Genomic DNA, 18,476 nt, shown 5'->3' with positions numbered 1-18,476 from the left:
GTGGATTTTCCGTCGGATGACGACCAACAACAAAGAGATCGGTCTCTGTGATCAAAACAACAACAATAATAAAACCGACAACAATGTAGACGTGATAAGGTGATAATTCTCCTGACCATTAAAACTTATTTTTTTCGTCCTTTGTTTTTTCTTTTCTGCTACAGTTACCACTTGTCGTGTACCTTCTGCACTTTGACGATCCAGGTTAAGGTGAAAGACCTTTCACTCTGCTGTATTGCTCAGTAAGCTTCTTTCTCTCTTTCTGTGTTGTTCAGCCTCGAACAAGCTACCTTCTCTCTTCATACCCACCCTACTACCCCTCCACTCTACCCTTCCTCGCGCACCTGACTGACGTCGCTGCTTACCTGCCCAATAAACTACCTGCGCAGTGCGGAGGGATTTACCCAGTCAGCAACGCGAGCCCACCGCTCACGTTGAGCCACAGTGCACTCCCCGCGCGCTGATCCATCGTAAGGACCCCGACAAAAATAAAAAAAAGCAACCACCACCACCACCACCACCACCTCCCGTTGCCTATATAACGAACCTGCTACTATTCTCGCTCTCATTCAAACTGCGTAAACGGAGCTGGTGAGACACGGACACTCGCGCCGTCTAGTGTGTCATCGTTTCCTGACGTTCATTCACGGTGTAACAAGTCCGTCTCCAACGGGAAGTGACTCACCCGCCCCCGTGTCCCAGCCACAGCCGCTGGGTGACGACGTAAGACAAAAGCCCGGATGAGAGTCGGATAGTCACTGCGGACAGGACAGTCTCTTTCCCACGTTGGTGTTTACAGGGAGCGGACACAGTGTTTGGTGTTGAAGTGGGACTCGAAACTCAACCCAGGTAAGGATGGCTGGATGTGTTGGATTGTTTGGTTCAAAAGTCGTCAGTTGAAAGAAGGAGGAATAGCTAATAAACATCGTAGTCAGCAGTTTTGTACGTTGTCCGTTTTAATGTAGAAGTCAGCGCCGAGCGTGTGACCAGCTTGCTGTCGAGGCCATCGTGATAAGATACAACCACGAGATTAAAACGACAGTGTGTGTACTTATATTCTAACACACTTTTGAGCGATCTCTTTCGAAATCCTTGTTTGTCGCCACTTTCTCTCTCTATCTCTCACACACACACACACTCTATCTCTTTTTTTCACCTCTAGCTTGTTCTTTCGTGTTTTTTCTTCGTCAGTAATTCGAATATTTATCCTTTTCCTGTTATTTTGTTGTTGTTTTGTTATTTAATCAAACTGTTGTCATTTTCAGGGAGGTTTTACCCAGTCAAAGCTGACAGACATCTCAACACGGACAGGAAGACCTTTGTGTCTCTCCTTCCTATTGTATCCGCGCTAGCTCACTGACAGCGTCGAGACATTACTCTCTGCTACACAACATTTCAAGATGAAACATCTCCGATGCCTTAGCGGTGCCAACAAGCAGTGGGTACCCGAACAGGAGGCCGAGCCAGGTACGGAGGTGTTGGCCGGGGACCTGTACCTGGTCAGTCCGGGGGGCACATGCAAGAAGCGCGCCTCCCGCTACCCGGTCAGCGTCAAGGTGTACCGGTCATGCTTCGGTCACTACGCGGTGCTCAGCACCAGTCTGCGTGCACCCGCCACCTACCTCAACCTGCGCACGTGCAACGCACGCCAGTGCCTTCCACCCGCGGACTCCACGGACTCGAGGGTCGGCCGGTTCCGGGTGGAGCTGGGTGGCGGTGAGGGGCAGGTCATCTACTTCGAGACCAACCCGCGAGAACAGCGCGTGACCCCCGAGGAGTGGGTCAAGGCCTTCCAAGGCACCGTGACCCCTTCCCCTGGAACAATCTCCCCCTCCTTGTCCCCTGTCATCCCCCGAAGTCCCATCATGCCCACGCTGCAGGAGTCCCTGGAGGAGGACGAGGAAGAAGAGGAGTTGGAACACATGCAGGGGCACGTTCTGTCTGTAGGTTGAAGACTTTGGGAGTTAATCAACCTCAGAGGTACTGAGGCAAGTTCGTACAAGTCTTGGTGACCCTTCGGGTTAGTAGCAAACATTTTCCACGACAGCAAAATGGCACTCCTGTGACCTTTTGGTGGGATTTTGTCCTTACCCCTTGTCACGACTGAGCCTAATGGTGAAGGGAGAGTGGCATAGCTATCATTTTCACCGACGGAAATGCCGACATCCTTGTCCCTTGTCCGTGGGCGACATTTTTCTCCGGTCCAGGCGTATGGTGGTTTGTGGCACGCTGTGACTTTACTGTCAGATGGTGAATATCGGAGACACTAACTGGTGAAGTTGTGCCAAAAAGGAGAGAAAGAAGTCTCAGATTCCTTAGAACCTTCAGTACATATAATTTAAAAAGTATATTTACATCTTGGCCATATCACGTGATAGTGATGTCCTTCACTTTGTGTTGTACGGCGTTGCGGCAATAGAGTGGAAGTTTAATTAGTGAATTTTAATTGTTTGATGTTGACTGAGCACGGACAATGATCAGCGACTTGTCATCATGCAGTGCATGTCTGGTCACATTTCGCCAGTCGTTACTTACTCATCAACAATGATCATGATGGTGTGAATCAGCGCGAGCATGTGTGAGGATAGAGAAGCTTAACAATTGATCTCCATTTCCGTTTTTACTTATAGTGATCACGTTTACTCAACTCTGATACTAAATACTAACCTTAATACGATATCTCTCTCACACTCTCACGTGCATACTGTCTCATACACACACGCTCTCTCACACACATTCTTAGACACACCCTCACACACATACACAGACACCACACTCTAAAAGAAACTCTCTCACACGCACACACTCTCACATACACACAAGTCATTCAACTTTAATGTGAAGAAGATGCACGGTGTGTATTTTCTAAGCTTGGGAGCAATGACTCTTGTTTATCATTAACCCCCTGCCATCTTGTAGTGTGCAATAATGAGAACCCTTTTCGTTTTTCATTTGTTGGAAATGGTTTTTTAATTTAACATTTGCAGCCTGTTTGGTTGTTATTACTAGTTTCTTACTGTTTGCTGCCAAGAAAGGCAGGTTTGTTTTTAGTTGTTTTTTTTTTTTAATTTTATAATTATACCCGGCAGACTGAATAAACGGGATAACAAATATGAAGTTTTGTTTTGTTGTTGTTGGATTTTTTGGGGGAGAGGATCAGTTTCTCGCTCGCCGCTTGTTGGAGATGTAAATTGAAGGTGTTTGTTCTTGCCATGCAATTAAGATTAGAGGAGCGGCTTATGAAGTCTTTGATTGATTCACGCAGTGACGAGAGACGATAAATGTCAAAATCCAGGGAAGGGAGTGTCGGGTGAAGTGGCTAGTCGGTTCATCCACGACACTTAATGAAGGTGAGTGAGGTGCGCGTGGGCGCTCGCCCGAGCTTATCTATCGGGTACAAACCGCGGGCGATCGACACGCAAACAAGATTGTGCAGACCCAGCCCAGCCCACCCGCCACACACCCGCCACACACCCGCATAATCGAATTCTCAATCCCCTGTGTAAATGTTTTTCGCTTGCGTAATCTTTCTGGGTCGAGGACTGCTACTCGTTCGATCGACCTCCCACTTCCCTCTCTCTCTCCCTCCCCTAACCACAACTCCCCCTACCCTGCCTGCAGCTCCACAGACGTACTCCTCTCTCTTGAAAGTAATCGTTCCTTTATTTGATACATCACACTCCGTTCCCGTGTTGAAGCCTGGTATCTGTGCACTACACTGCAGGAGTGTATCTGTTCACATCAAGTTTCGACCTCTCTACTGTTACAGTTTCTCTATCCCGTGAGTCGGCATCCTGTCTGGGTGTCCCGGTGGCGCAATGGTTGGCGCCTGTCATCAATACAGTGAGAGTTCTGGCTGTCATGGGTTCAACTCTCGTCTCGGGCATACTGTTTCGTTTTTTTTTTTTGTTTGTTTGTTTTTCACTGCATGTGGCATCTGTTTACAGGGTTGACTGCCTTGCATTGACATTCCCTTAATTCCTGGTTCGGCGTAAAACACCAATCCCCCACCACCCAAACACACACACCCTCGGTATTCTGTCTGCTGACACGTGGGGGAGGACAGGGAGGATTTGTCTCAGCAAAAAGCTTCTCCGCAATAATTTAACCGGGTCGTTAGCCGTCTCGGCGACCATCAGATAATTTCAAAGATGTCTACGAAGTTCCGCGCCTCTGAGGGATCCCAAGGCAGGGGTCAGTGGAATATGACGAACGTACTTACCTTGCATACGCACGACGTATTACACAGAACATAACACAGTTCTCGACGAGCCCACGCAGATGACGATGAGGATGATGAGAATTGCAGGTGAATCGAATCGAAGAGGCACAATTCTGAGGGATGTCACTGAGAGAGTTATAAAGAAGATGGCGGAGAAGACCGTTGTGTTTTCCCCTCACTTGGCCATTTTTTAGAACATTTTCTTTCTCGTATATATGACGTCTTTTCTCTCTACAAATGACGTGGAACAAATGACGCACACAAGACGTCAGACACAAAACATCATTCTATACGAGACAATACGAGACCTACCACAACTACAGTCAGAACCTTGGGTAAGGGAGGACTGCGCGTACCTGTCATACAAAGACGGTGAGTTTAGCGAAACAACCTTGTCACCCCTCTATTGACTATGGTTTCATCATATTTTCTCATCGATGAAACATTAATAATAACAATCATCCTCGTCATCATCATCGTCGTCGTCGTCGTCGTCGCATCACAATCCTGAAATGTCGGAGGATAGGCAGCATCCGCATCCCTTGCACAAACACGAATCAAGCTCCTCCGGGCAGCCTAACCTGGGGGTAGGGGTGGGTGGAAAGATTTGCGTGGGGGTTCTTTCTTAGCTTTCCTTTGTCTAAGAAGAATTTTAGCGATGGCGCCATTAAACTGTACACACTTGAAATCAGAAAGGACGTTATTATCTGCACACGCGAAAGGACGTAATACAGGTGGGAGGAGGAGGCTGGGGAGTGAACTTGACCACAAGGAATTGCAAGACTGACCTTGGGGGCCTACTGACGTCACAATCGGGAGTGCACTAAGCGACCTTGTGGGCAGGGCTGTCGAGAGCCAACACGGGCCCCAGGGTAGACGATCGCTTCCCATCCCAGGTTCGATACCCACTTCCCTGACGGGGTCAATCAAAGGTCAGAAAATAATATACTGCAGACTTGAAACTCAACATCTGTATGTGAACTGCTTGGGCGTTCTTTCCTCAGACTTGACTTTAAAGGAAAAAGAAGAAAAAATCCCTTGACCAAAGCCGGGCCCCCTTCACAACCTCAGGTCCAGGTGCAGCATCCCCCTTTGTCCCCACCCCTTGTCAGGTCTTCTTGTGGCTACATACAAGATGCGGCAAATGATGAGCAAACCTCGTCATCAGACCTCTCAGTTATGCTTATTTAAATGAGAGATGTTATTTTATACACACGCGTGAGCGAGCGTGCACTTGCATAGAGCTACCGTTCCCATTATTCCCCCAAAGTACGTCACTCAAGCGACCTTGTCCTTCTTATGCAAATGTGACTGCTTTATGTCACTTATGACTTGCAGGACTGACAGCCTTCGGGACCAGAATGAACACCAGCCAAACAACCGCCCGTTATTGTCAGCCCCGCTTGACGTCACTCGCGCATGCACCGTTAGGGGAAAGACGGGTTGCAAGGGGGTTGGGTGGGTTGTGAAAAAATAATACAACGGTCTGAGTAAACCCGGAGAGAGGGTGCAGCAGAAAGGACTACAAGGACCTATTGACACAAGAAACAATACCGCTCTGCACATTCACAAACCCGTGCATTCGTGTGCATGTGCGTGTCCGTCACCGCCACCTGTAAACACGTCCCGCTCACCTGCCTACGTCATGGCTGGTGGTGGTGGTGGTAGTGGTTGGAGGGGAGGAGGTAGGAAAAAAAAGGAGCAAAGGTCGCAAGTTCGTTTTAAAATTAAAATTTGCTTCTTAAAATACCTCGCTATTAACTTTTATGGACCTAACGCCGGAGGCTGAGCGCCCTACCTCTCCTGTGAGATGTCCCAATATAGCCATGCCGTTGCACGCGCTCGCATCCCATAAACTGGAAATGGTTGTCAATAAACGATCCCTTTCCGCAGCTCGACATTCTAACACCGCATCAGCAGCCACACCTGTGTGGACGAGAGCCTGGAAACCCACTGGGGCTCGTTAGTACACCATGATACTTGTTATGGTCAGTCAAAGGCCTTCTACAGGCTGTTGACCCGAAAGAAGTAGGACACTTCTTTCAGATGTAAACAAATAAGTTGCGATTTACAACAAGATGCAGCTTCGTGGTATCAGTTAATTATTGTGATCAATCAATACTTTATAAACACGCAAATACCTTATCCTATCAGTCCGTCGTGCCTGGGGTCAAAAAATAACCGAAAAAGAAGTAGGATAGTCCTTCTACAAACAAATCAGCTGCTGTTGACAACAGGCACTGGTGTCATGGACAATCCTCATCTTTTTAAGCCGGCTTTCAGTTCAAGTTTCCAGTAAATAATATGTTTGTAGGGGTGGGAGAAGGGAGATGGGGCAAGGTGACCGTTTCTTGTAGACACAATGAGATTAGGAGGCAGCAGACTGTAAAAAAATATGTCACGACTGAGTGTTATTGTTGGGTTTCCTAGAGTAGCTCGCTAAAAATAAACTGTCAAAACACAGGGTGTAACACGACCTTACTACTGTTTGTTGTGTATTAAGCTGAGGTTACATGCACCTTATGCCCTGTTATAGCATAAGCCAGGAGGTAGTTACAAAAGTTGTGTGTGTGTGTGTGTGTGTGTGTGCGCGTGTGTTGTGTGTGTGTGTGAAGGGAAGGGGTGATGTCTGTGTGTGTGTGTGTACATGTGTGTGTTTGTGTGTCTGTGTGTGCGTGGGGAGAGATGTCTGTGTGTGGTGCGTCTGTGTGTCTTTGCGTGCAGTACACTTGTTTGCTTTTTGGATCAGCCGTCGTGATTTCTCTCCCATGTTCCCCATGAGTCACTTCTTATTTACAAGTCGTGACAAGCTACTCCCCAAAGATCCGAACATCCTTCAATTAAAAAAAACTAACTGAAGTTTTAGAACAGAAAGGGAAGGGATCAAGTTCTTGATCGTAAAGCCTCAGTCTCTAGTAATACACGACTTGAACCAAAAGTAGTAACAACCTCAGGTTACTAAACCTCCGTGGTAACTGAATATGTTCTCCTAAAATAGACAATCTCTTCCTGGTGTCTGGCAAACTCATCCTGACCCACTCACCCACAGCGTCCGGCTGCCTGCTCCTCCTGCTCACACCTGGCACGTGAGTGACGTAACAGTCGCCCCGCCACACCAACATCTCGTCTTCCAGGAAAAATCACACAACTCATGGGTTTTCTTTTCACCTAGGAAGTTCTACATTTACCTCTGTACCTACCTGTACACACAGATGTAAAAGATAGTCTTTGCTTGGACAGTGTTGTTGTAATACAAATTCTCGGTGTGGAGATCAGCCGATGAATGATAAAATTATTATCGCTGAGTTCTTTTCTTTTTACTCGTTGTGTGGAAATGTATTTCAGTTTGTTGCTGATAATAATACTCCCAGGAACACCATTTGAGTGCATCAGCTAGACAGCTTTGCTTGGTTATTTTATTTTATTTTTTTTCTATGTAAAGTGCCGACGCGTTTAACCTTCCAAGTGCCCCACATCCCATTGTAAACAGTAATTGGAGTTAGCTCAGCTAACAGTGGTTATAAAATCCCGAATTTTGCCCCCAAACCATTTGTTTCCGGGACTTTCACACACAATTAGGCAAACTTGGTCAAAGGTTCGACGTATATTTGCTCTGTTAAAAAGAGATTGAAGGAAAAGAATCCAATGAACGACAGAATTGTCATTCCTCTCTGTCTGCAGTCTGCAACCATATTAACCAGTCAGTCACGAGACTCTCGATCAGTTTTCGATCACCTGATACCAGGTCTGTGGCTCTGTTGATATCTAGACTAACCCAACTCTCCATCCTTCAGAAAAAAAGTCAAATCATGGGGAACCAAGGGGGTAAACAGATGGGAAAATTATTTCTAAACACAACGGACGTCAAACAGGATTTGCTGCATTTCTGAGGTCAAAGTCTTTTTGGCGTTTCCAGCATTTTGATATTTATAACATTATTTGCGGGACATGCAAAATTAGCCTGCTATATTTGGTTGAGCCCTAGTTTCACCACAGAATATTAACATGTACATTCCCAGCCCGTCGGACACTGACTGTCCTCTGGTCACCGCAATGCTGCCACGACAGGTACTCGTTATCAATGGTAACTGTCGATCCCGTTATGGACGTTCCTTGCTTGTTCTTTAAAACGGTTACCGTGTTATCATTATGATTCACTTAACGTAAATCTTGTTGCTGCGGAAAAAACTACTAGATTTACCGAATTTTGAGTCAGCCCGAAGCTGCCTCGGCAGGGCCAGTTCAAAATAATGATTTCGCTGGCAGTATGTTCTCCACCCCAGTTCCAAATCAAGAGAGTACAGTCAGGGCACGGACGTTCGTGGTCAGGGTATGCAAATTCCCCTCGTTAGAAGGGACATAACAAGCCTCTGTCTTCGCCGTCAGAAGTTTTACTTGATGCAGCCCCCTGATCTGACACGGGAGAGGGGAAAGGGGGAAAGAAGAGAATAAGAAAGCATGAAAACCATGCATACGGGACTGGGGGTTGGGCTGAAGTGGGCTGAGAGCAGCAACATGCACCAGCACAACAGCTGTAAGTGAAACGTTAACACCAGAATAGACCCAGCAGAATAAGGGATCACAGGCAATGAGTTTCAAGCTGCAAGATTCATAAAGCAAACAAGCCATGACCAATGGGAGCTGCCAAATGCAAGATGACAGTCACTCAAGTGTCCTGCTCCATAATGCTTCTAGAATCTACTGTTAATGTTAAGTCATAAAAAACCTCGTCTGAAAACCACACACCTTCATGGAGGTCAGTCTCTGTGTCTGGGCCCATCAATGTGAGGGAAGAATTATTTCATTGTAAAATTTATGTGATTCATTAATATTTCTTGAATGAGAAAACATTTCCTAGGCTAAGTATTGGCAAAGACATCAATTAAAGCAGTTGATAGTTTCAAGGTTTGACATGTTCTCTCTATACTGACTCTAGACTACTACACTAATGTAGTTACTCTTATGTGCCTTTCAAACAGATTTTCTTCTTTCTCCTGCAAAACCTTTGAGTCAACCCACATAAATAACATGCATTTGAACCTCTGATCTTCAGTCTCACAATTAGTAACCATAGCAAAGGGTCCTCACTAAGCCAAGGGGCATAATTTCAAATAAAACACCTTGGGATACAGAAGTTCCATGATGCCATATAAGGTCATCCACTCACCTATTTTTTTTTTAGGGGGAAGGAGCGGTGCTCCAGGTAATGTACTGGTTAAAACACTCGCTTGTCTCCACAGCAGAGAGAGTGCCAGGGTTCAGATCTTGTCTCAGGGCACTTTCTGTATGTGACACCTGTTCCAGGGGTGGCCATACAGGTTTTCTCCAATTTACTCTCAAATATAGTGCAAAAGCACCTTCTGACCAGAGTAACAAACCAACCAACCAACCTTGTTATTCTCAAAATTTTACTTCTTAATAGTCATAATTCAGTACGATTCTGGCATGTTTTGCAAGAATGTATCAAAACTGTAATATTCTAGCATATATTTTCAATTTCACTGTCACAACATGTATTTAAGCTTAAGTAAAAAATATACATTTTTGCTTTGCATAGTCAATGATTTATTTTTAAACATTAAAAAAATATGAAACACTGCTGTGAAACATAGCCCCACATACATAAACGTTTTCTCTACACATCACCAAATTTCACTCAATGGAATTCCACATGGAATGCAATAAGAAAAATTATACACATTGTAAAGATGCCTTTCTTAAGGCTCAGAGCATCAACTTTGGGGATTTTTTTGCCCATTAAAATATACAAGGCTCATATGGAATTTTTTCTTTCTCAGCAAAACAAACTGTTTGTAAAAAAAAAAAAAAATAATTACATGAAGCAGAAAATAATACATGGGAAAAACAATTATATATGGGAAAGACAATCATACGTGAGAAATGCACAACAGAAAAATACATCCCCCAAATCAGTCAAAAGGAGGAATGTGCCTATACCCTGTGTTTCAAAACTCCTTTCAACTTTCAGTGTAAAAAACAGTCAAAAAATACATAGGAACAACATAAACTTACTGCCAAAGATTAAGTGATGTGGTGTAGGAAATACACCTAATCACAACTCCCTTTAGCTTAGTGTGACACTGGTTTTCAAAGGTTAAGTTTAAGATGACAGCTCATGGCACAAATGATTTCCAAACACACAATTTTCTTTGTCAATGAAATTTCTAGAATATGTTCTGTTATAAAAAGTTCTGTCACATTCTTGTATCATAAATGCTCTTCATTTTTAAGAACTAATCTGTTTTATATTCACCCATAGATGTGTGATATATGGGCAGGTTTATTCTAGGTAGTGATCCCATAAATCACCTGTAGCTTGGCGACTGATTGGATGATGACGATGATTGGTGCCGGTTCTTGTCATATGTTCGTTCATATCCTGATAAAATATTCATAAGACAAATCAAAATTTTTAGTTTAAAAATGTATGTAGCAGGATTGTTTTGTACCATTATTAACCATGCATGAGCAGGTTAATAACTTTGTCATATATACCCCTAGAACCAGATTAGATACTACTGGCTTTTGACAAGCAGTAAAGTACATGTTATTCTGTGAACAGCTGCTATAATACTCCCGTTATTGTAGTCCCCTTTGAGACATCAGCGGACATCAGCGGACATCAGCAGACATCATCTACAGAGATGTTAAATACCATTTTCCCATCATAATGCATTACACCAAAGAGTTCTCCTGCGTGATACATTCTTCTAGTGTATTTTTTTTTTGGCCAGGATGTCAAACTGGTCTTAATATCAGTATCACATTTTCAAAAAATGTTCTATTGTTTCTTCTGAAAATCTAACAATAAACAGATGCAGAGGAACAAAGATATAAAGAATTAAGCACACTCACCATATGGAAAGAAACGAACAGTCATGTGAATTGTTGTGTTCATTTTCAAGGCTTTCACTGCCTGGAAATCAAATGTATTATAAGACTTTATTACACAGAAGCAATTATTCTCTAAACACACAGCTCGTCATACCTCCTTCAATAATCAATCAACCAATCAATCAAAAATATGAATTTTAGTCTTTCTTTCACAATGAAGCTAGCTTAAAAACAGATTTCAAACTCTAAAAGCAAATGATAAGAACATAGTATTATCTTCATAAATATGGCACACAGATTAGCATACAAAAATTCAAAATATCAATTACTCATCAATGATTGATATTATAAACTTAAAGCTGATCTCAGCAGGAATCAAGCAAGTGTACTCTATATAGTTCCAGTTATTAGTAAGTTATTCTATGTTATTCTATAGAAAAATGTCTTCAGTAAGCAGACAAGCCAAGAAATATCAAACCAGTAAACGTACATCAGAATGGTCCATATTTTCAAAGTCTGCATCATTCACTGAAAGTATCTGCATCCAAATAAAATCACACAGAAGTGAAGTGACTCAATAAGTATAACACATAATAAATCACATCAGATTATGGCATTTCGCTAGCAAATGTATGCACCATAAATTTGTCATATTTACTGTGTGCTCACAGCAAATAATACGCTAACATGAAACACTTAAGACATTTGATGAACTGTACAACAGCTGGAAGTAATACAACAAGAAGTTTTTTATCATCAAAACAAATAAACCAAGATTTGGAAAAATTTCTTTAAGCTAAAAGCAAGTACTTGTAACATTTAAGGTCAAGCATCATAAACTGTTAAACATTAGTGGTCTAACAGTCAAAATAATTAGACATCATTACACAGACAAAAAAATCATTAAAACACTTAAATGACCCATGGTAGAGAAGCTAAGAGCTATGAATGAATGTAAATTTGAACTATGAAAAAAAAGCTTATTTAAATGGCTAAAACTCACTTGGTGTCCTTCTTTTAATCCTAGCCTATCAGCTTCACTGTTTGGCATCACCTGTTCAAGAAATAAATATACATCTGATGAAAATATGCAAACAAACAAAAAAAATCATCTAAATTAGAAGACACCTGCTGGATTAAGGTGCACATCTCTGGAAAAATGGTTTCACTCATTGGGTTTTTCTATTGCTTTTAAAAAGTTCATCAAATGAAGACTACAAAATTAAAATTATAAGTAAGAAATATACAGAAATAATGACTAATAAACACTTCTTTTGAAAAATCAGAGTGAAAATCTTGCCTCTTGGACAAGTTAAAATGAGAACCATTCCAACTTTCCTATTTGGCTCATCAAATCTCACTGCTTAAATACTTTATTCAAAACTCAAAATAATGTGTCAGAAAGATACATTTAAGATTTCTTCATCAACACACAATAATGCACAATCACAGGAAATTTTGCATTGTCAAAATCACACAGGCAGCTGGTAAGGTTGCACAGATTTGTTTTTTCAGCTACAGCCATGTGATGCTAGCCAAATAAAGCAAACATGGTTACCTTGGACACATAGATTCCACAGTTATGTTCCTTTCCACCTCTTACATTAAACCCAAGCTATGTGTTGAAGAAGACAAAAAGAAAAGCATGCAAGTATATTAAACCTCTGTATTCTTAGGTACAATAAACAGGTATGCTCCTCTATACCACCTATCTGCAAAATAATACTACCATTTAGAACTTATTTAATAACTATAGGGAAGGTTCCTTAGCCTTGTGGCTAATGCATGCACTTAACAATACAGCATAAGGTTGTCAGCAGTTTTTGATAAACAGTCAGCAACTGTGGCAATGTCACATTAAGCCAGATAAAAATTAACTGCCATAGACAATATCTGAATCCATATCCAACAATCCTCACTTGGTTATAGCCATTTTACTGTTTCACCACCAGACTTCCTTGAAAAATGTTTTGCATAAGGCTTCCTCAGGTCTGTGACAAGATAACGCACACTCATATATGGTATGATGGGTCCCCAACTGAAGGTAAAAACAGCAGGAGAGGGCGGGTTTCAACTTCTAAATGAGGTATCAGAGAGAAAGAGAACTTGCAAGAGGTTGGTGAATCACTGGCCACTACACTAAGGAAGATTTCCCTTATACGGATAGATAAACATTATGTGCCATGAGTCATTTAGCACGTCTTGACACCTGTGGAAAAGAAATCCTCATTTCCAGAGTTTGCTATTTTCTACCATGTATGTTGGTTTGAATAGATCCATGCCACTTATCTTTTATCGTTTTTTATATCTCTGCCAAATAATAAGGAAAAAATCTGTTAATTTCTCACTGTCGATTCCTCGCATGACACAAAGAGCAGTAGTAATATGTCTGCATCATGCTTTGTGGACAATATCTTTGAAAGGTCTTCACAATGACCCGAACCTTAACCTAAATAAGGAATCTCATCGAATGTCATAACACTTTATCAAAAGCAGCCACATGTGTCATGTGCAGCGTCAGGTTTGTGCCAAGGCTTTTATTTACCGCTTCGGATGCTTTGTTGCGCCTGAGGACCAAACTGCGAGGCAGAAACTCCTGCAGGTCGTTACTGTAGTCGGGATCATGAATGCGCTGTTAAAATAAGCAAGATAAGATGTCATTACAAGAGGATTAAATCACAAAGTTATATCATTAGAAACATTTAATACAAAATAATTTATATAATGTCATGCACCAGCTAATTATCGTTTACATGAGTGCTTTACATGTTCAAAATGCTTTATTTAAACTAATTTGTTATGAACTCTTATTTGAAACAAGTTTTTTAGCGCAGCCAGTTACTTATTTTCAATTACCTACACTATGATTCACAATCAAAGTAATCCAAAAAGCCATTCAAAAAGTTCACTTGCATCTTTCGGAGGTATCCATCGTGGAGGAGGTTCGTAAGGGGGCAGCCTTGGAAAAATTGCATTTAAATCTGTACCCTCCATTACTCAATACTATTAATAATACCCACTGTAAACGTGTAGAATGCCGAAAAAATGTATTGGGAGCCCTACTTTATTTATTTTCAATTCTTTGTATATAGTTGACATGAACTATGAAATACAACAGTCAAAATGCTGAACGTTTAAGCTAACGGGATGCATACGGAACAATTTGCGAACTGTGCAAACTGAGAACCAGACAGTTCAGAGTTCAGTATCGATGATGCAAGTCTGTGGTTCTCATCTCATGACCTTTGCACTTTTAACATGGCTCCGATTGATGGCCTAATACGTGACTTCATTTTCATGAGTATTGGTGTCTTTGTCATATTTTTAATGTATAAATGGCTATTTCCAAATCATTTATCAAAGATGAGAAAGCGTTTCACGGCATGGCTATTATCTAAAGGCATGCCGCGAGTACACAATTATTGCAAAAACGAAAAGCAGCTACTGTTCAAGAAGTTAGAGAAACATCATAAGCAGGTAATGAGTGTCAAAGGAAAATTGCATACAGTTAAAATCACATAGGGTAATTTGTGTTAAAGTTTCCCATTTACAGAAGGAAACCTGCACTGAGCTGTACTTGCACAAAACCCAAATGTCGATCAAAGATAAAACCTTCTTACACTCCTAGTTCAAAATCGCATCCAGTTTCACAGTAACAGAACTTTAAATATTTAGTGAATTCCGAGTGGCTCAGTAAATATCCAGTTTTTGGGTTCAAATCCCTTTTATTGCGTAAATCTAGAAGCACATCATTGTAGTGTTGTCAGGATATAGATGTGCCAGTACCACCAATAAGATATAACATCGATCAAACAATTATCATATGGTCTCGTAAAATAACTATTGCACAACAACTCTAAGTGTGAAATAATGGTCTAGCAAAAGCAGTAATTCTGCAGGCTAATGTTTCCTCAAATTGCTATATATGATAATGCAAGAGGTAAATTATATAAAGACTAATTATATAAACTAACACTAAACTGTGATCTCACAACTAATTGATGCTATGTATTCAATGCTTCGTTTTCCCTGGGCTTTCTTAGTTTCTGAAATGATGCCAAATCCTCACCTAACCCCATCAAAAATGATTTGACGTGACATGTATCCATGCCATTTTACATCTCTAATGTTTAGTTTCAAAACAGCACTACATCTCATGCAGCATATATACTTTGTAAATGTGCCTTTTAAAAATGAGGGCTATTGAGGTCCAACCAAGAAGCCTTATAGAAATGAGGTCTTAATCTTTTTTCGAAATCCAGATGAGAAATGTGATGTTCAAAGGCACATACTTTACAAACTAAACAGTTCTCTGCTCAGAAATTGAAAATTAGTATTATATATTTCATTAAACAATTCATTTAAAAATAAGTTTACACAGTTCGGCCTTTAAGAATGATCTTGTTCTTTGAAAGACTGAAAATTGTACTGGAAGGAACTGCAATAATCCCTAAATCTTCCTGGCTTATGCAGGTTAGAAGAAGAATATAGTGGTCATCATAGTACTACTTACATTTCCTTATGATTATTATTATTATCATCCCATAATCTATTGTTTTTTTTAATAATCTAAACACTTGTTCATTTCAGTTGGGCTGTAGGCTGAACATACTGGAGGTTGGCATTGGATCAGGCATCAATGTTGCACATTTTCCTCCAGACAGCTGCTTATCATGTATTGAGCCTAATTTTGAAAACCGGGTGTATGTGGAACAGAACATCAAAAACAAGGCGCCCAGTATCAAGCTGGAAAAGTTTGTTGTTGGATTTGCAGAGGATATGCCTGATTTTAAGGACAATACATTTGATGTTGTTGTCTGCACTTTTGTTTTGTGCTCTGTGCGTAGCCAGGAGAGAGCACTGAAGGAAATAAGACGGGTGTTTGAAACCTGTGAGTAATCTTTGATGGCGTAGAAAATGTAGTTTTGCCTTCTGTTAGTAAATTGTGAGATATATCTGTATATACTAATTTTTAAATATGTCTTATGAAGACCGTGCAGCCTTGGTGTTAATAAGATTTTTAGAAATCTTAGGATTTTAAGACTTTTTAAAATGGTGCAGTTAGTGGCTAAAGCGCCTGCCATGACAGCGAGAATTGGGCATCATGGGTTCATATTTTAGCTCCAACATACCTCTCCCTGAATGTGACAGCTATTTACAACTGTTGGTGGATTCCCATGACCCCTCCTCCCAGTTACTCTGTGCTGTGCGTATGTGTGCTGGTTTGTTGAAGGTATGCATTGATGTCTTTCCTTTCTGTACATATAAAGTGCTTTGAGTCCAGCTTTTTTTTTTAAAAACTATATATCTGATGAAGAAGAGAGAGCATTTTGTGCCTGCTTTCAACTTTTGTCTTTTATTTTTAATAAAAGGATGTCACATCTAGCACAACCATTATTAATTCAAAATATCTGGTAATATTGTTTGAGAATGGGGAGTGGGTTCAGTTCTCTCTTAAAAGTCTAGTGGTGTGCACATGTCTAAAATTACAGTTTTCAAATAACAGGATTGAGCTCTGTACAAAGTACTTTTTCCCAAAATCTGAATAAATAGTGCACTTACATAACTTCGAACATCACCCTGCACCAAAAGAGGTCAAAACCAAAGACTTGGCCAGAAATTGCTGTTGATGATGCAAAGGCTACAGCAAATGAGAGAGCTTGAATAATTTACTTAGTTCTTAGGAATATGCTGGGCATTTGTGGATTCTCGTGTTTGACCTCTTTGTGCACACAGTGATGCTTGTAAGCTTAAGTTTTGAGAACAAAGGGGTGTTATTCATTCAGAATATTTGGGATGTATATTTGAATTGAGCTCAACCCATGAATTTGAAAACAAAATTGTACCCCTATTAGAATATAGTTCATGCTACATGTGATCATAGTGAAGAACAAGACTGATGTATAGGACAACCACATGTAGGTTGAAAGTTTGGTACATATTTTTAATGTTAAGTTTGGTACGTATTTTTAAAAGGACAACAAAAATTTGACCTGGTAGGACTCAGGTGAAACATTTTTCATTATGTTCAGTTATCACCATACAATTTATCATTTTAATGTTTTGTCAAATTTCACCAAGAAATTTGTCATTTTTATTTTAGGGTGGACTTTTTCTCTTCTTGGAGCATGTGGCAGCCCCCAAATCTTCACTTTCCCGTTGGATCCAGGAAAAACTGCAGGTTATATGGCCATATTTGTCGGATGGTTGTAATTTGAATAAAGAAACATGGCAGCAAGTAAAAAATGCTGATTTCTCTGAAGTGGACATAACACATTTTAATCTTAGGTTAAAACTTTTACAATTCCTCAGCTCAGGAATGTTTGGTGTAGCTATAAAGTAATTTTTACCTTAGCCTGCTGCTGTTAGGAAGGAGATAATTTAACATATCCTGACCATGTTCTATTATATTAGGCAATGCAGAAAATGTTAATTCTTGCTTTAAAAGTAACTGTGACTTTAATGCAACACCAAATCAGGTTTTATCCCATTTTCACTCTCCTGTATTATGTTGTCACCCTGAAGATGTAAGAACTTTAATGAGTAGATGCCCTTTTATTTATTTATATGGGAGGTGGTTTATTTATTCTTGTGAAATTATATTATCTTTGGATGTATCATTTTACTTCTTGTTGTATTTAATTTATTGAATAGTAAACAACAAGCAATCTGCTACCGCTCATATTTTGTATTTATTTCAACTAATGGTTTGGCACTGACCTCCCAGCTAGTCATAATCACATATACAACTGGCAAGACCTGTCTGAACATGCCACAGACGATTGAAAAAGAGTCAAGAGACAACTGTGCTTTATTGCGACTTATTGCAGACATTACGTTCAAAACTATAAATAATGCATTTTCATTTACTGTGATTCATATGTATTGATCAATTGCTCTTACCTGGAGAGCAAATTCCCCTATAAATCATGCCTAACAATGGAATAAGCTTGTCCAACTAAAAGCAAAAAAGACAAATAAAGCATTATATTGGTTCCAGCATATTTGTTTGTTCTATTCAGAAGATTCACAAGAAACGAAGTTGAGCAAGGTCACCTTTAAGGCATCACTCTTCCCCACCTTTTCTCTTCACATAGTTTTACTGGATACCTATTACCAACACTATCATTTACAAACTGGAGTGTCTTTGCAATAAATTTCTCTAACACACACACTTAGTTTATCTTTATCAAACAGTATCTTGTGAGCAAGAACAAATCAAAATTTTCCATTTAAATTTAGACAAAGTGCTTAACAGGTGCATAGCATGCTGTTATGTTTTCACAGCTAGCTAAATAATTAACATAGTCTGCTACACTGCTTGCATTTTTTTTTTAACTAGTTGCGTCGTTCAAGCACTCTGCTAATGCTCATATTTTGTAAACATTTGAGCTGGCAC

The 18,476-nt window shown here is 40.6% G+C and overlaps 3 protein-coding genes across 3 annotated transcripts; 2 read left to right on the top strand and 1 right to left on the bottom strand.

The window, feature by feature from the left end:
* Nucleotides 1–547: 547 nt before the first annotated feature.
* On the top strand, nucleotides 548–3,117 carry LOC112560295. The gene is made up of 2 exons (XM_025232058.1): nucleotides 548–849; nucleotides 1,266–3,117. The coding sequence occupies exon 2, from the start codon at nucleotides 1,401–1,403 to the stop codon at nucleotides 1,950–1,952; it is 552 nt and encodes a 183-aa protein (XP_025087843.1). The 5' UTR covers nucleotides 548–849; nucleotides 1,266–1,400; the 3' UTR covers nucleotides 1,953–3,117.
* Nucleotides 3,118–9,618: 6,501 nt separating this feature from the next.
* Nucleotides 9,619–14,208, bottom strand: LOC112558965 (PDZ domain-containing protein 11-like). Its single transcript, XM_025229741.1, has 7 exons — nucleotides 13,991–14,208; nucleotides 13,623–13,709; nucleotides 12,636–12,692; nucleotides 12,081–12,131; nucleotides 11,568–11,615; nucleotides 11,099–11,159; nucleotides 9,619–10,622 (listed from the first exon to the last, which is right to left on the bottom strand). The coding sequence occupies exons 1-7, from the start codon at nucleotides 14,069–14,071 to the stop codon at nucleotides 10,549–10,551; spliced, it is 459 nt and encodes a 152-aa protein (XP_025085526.1). The 5' UTR covers nucleotides 14,072–14,208; the 3' UTR covers nucleotides 9,619–10,548.
* A 46-nt stretch (nucleotides 14,209–14,254) lies between these two features.
* On the top strand, nucleotides 14,255–18,076 carry LOC112558964 (methyltransferase-like protein 7A). The gene is given in 4 exon segments (XM_025229739.1): nucleotides 14,255–14,554; nucleotides 15,668–15,958; nucleotides 15,960–15,968; nucleotides 17,181–18,076. Coding segments are annotated over 4 exon segments (759 nt in total). The 5' UTR covers nucleotides 14,255–14,335; the 3' UTR covers nucleotides 17,421–18,076.
* Nucleotides 18,077–18,476: the final 400 nt, after the last annotated feature.

The sequence above is a fragment of the Pomacea canaliculata genome, linkage group LG3 (genome assembly GCF_003073045.1).
Source record: "Pomacea canaliculata isolate SZHN2017 linkage group LG3, ASM307304v1, whole genome shotgun sequence".
NCBI lineage: Eukaryota > Metazoa > Mollusca > Gastropoda > Architaenioglossa > Ampullariidae > Pomacea > Pomacea canaliculata.
Note: the sequence above shows the minus strand (reverse complement) of the source record. Positions and strands in the feature narration are given on the sequence as shown.

Bases quoted from the DNA above. Each gene is read 5' to 3' on its own strand.
- LOC112560295 (XM_025232058.1), top strand. From the start codon at position 1,401: ATGAAACATCTCCGATGCCTTAGCGGTGCCAACAAGCAGTGGGTACCC.
- LOC112558965 (XM_025229741.1), bottom strand. From the start codon at position 14,071: ATGGAGGGTACAGATTTAAATGCAATTTTTCCAAGGCTGCCCCCTTAC. The intron at 12,693-13,622 runs GTAAATAAAAGC...TTCAACACATAG, and splicing joins GCAACAAAGCATCCGAAGCG to CTTGGGTTTAATGTAAGAGG. The intron at 12,132-12,635 runs GTAACCATGTTT...TTTCTTGAACAG, and splicing joins GTGGAATCTATGTGTCCAAG to GTGATGCCAAACAGTGAAGC.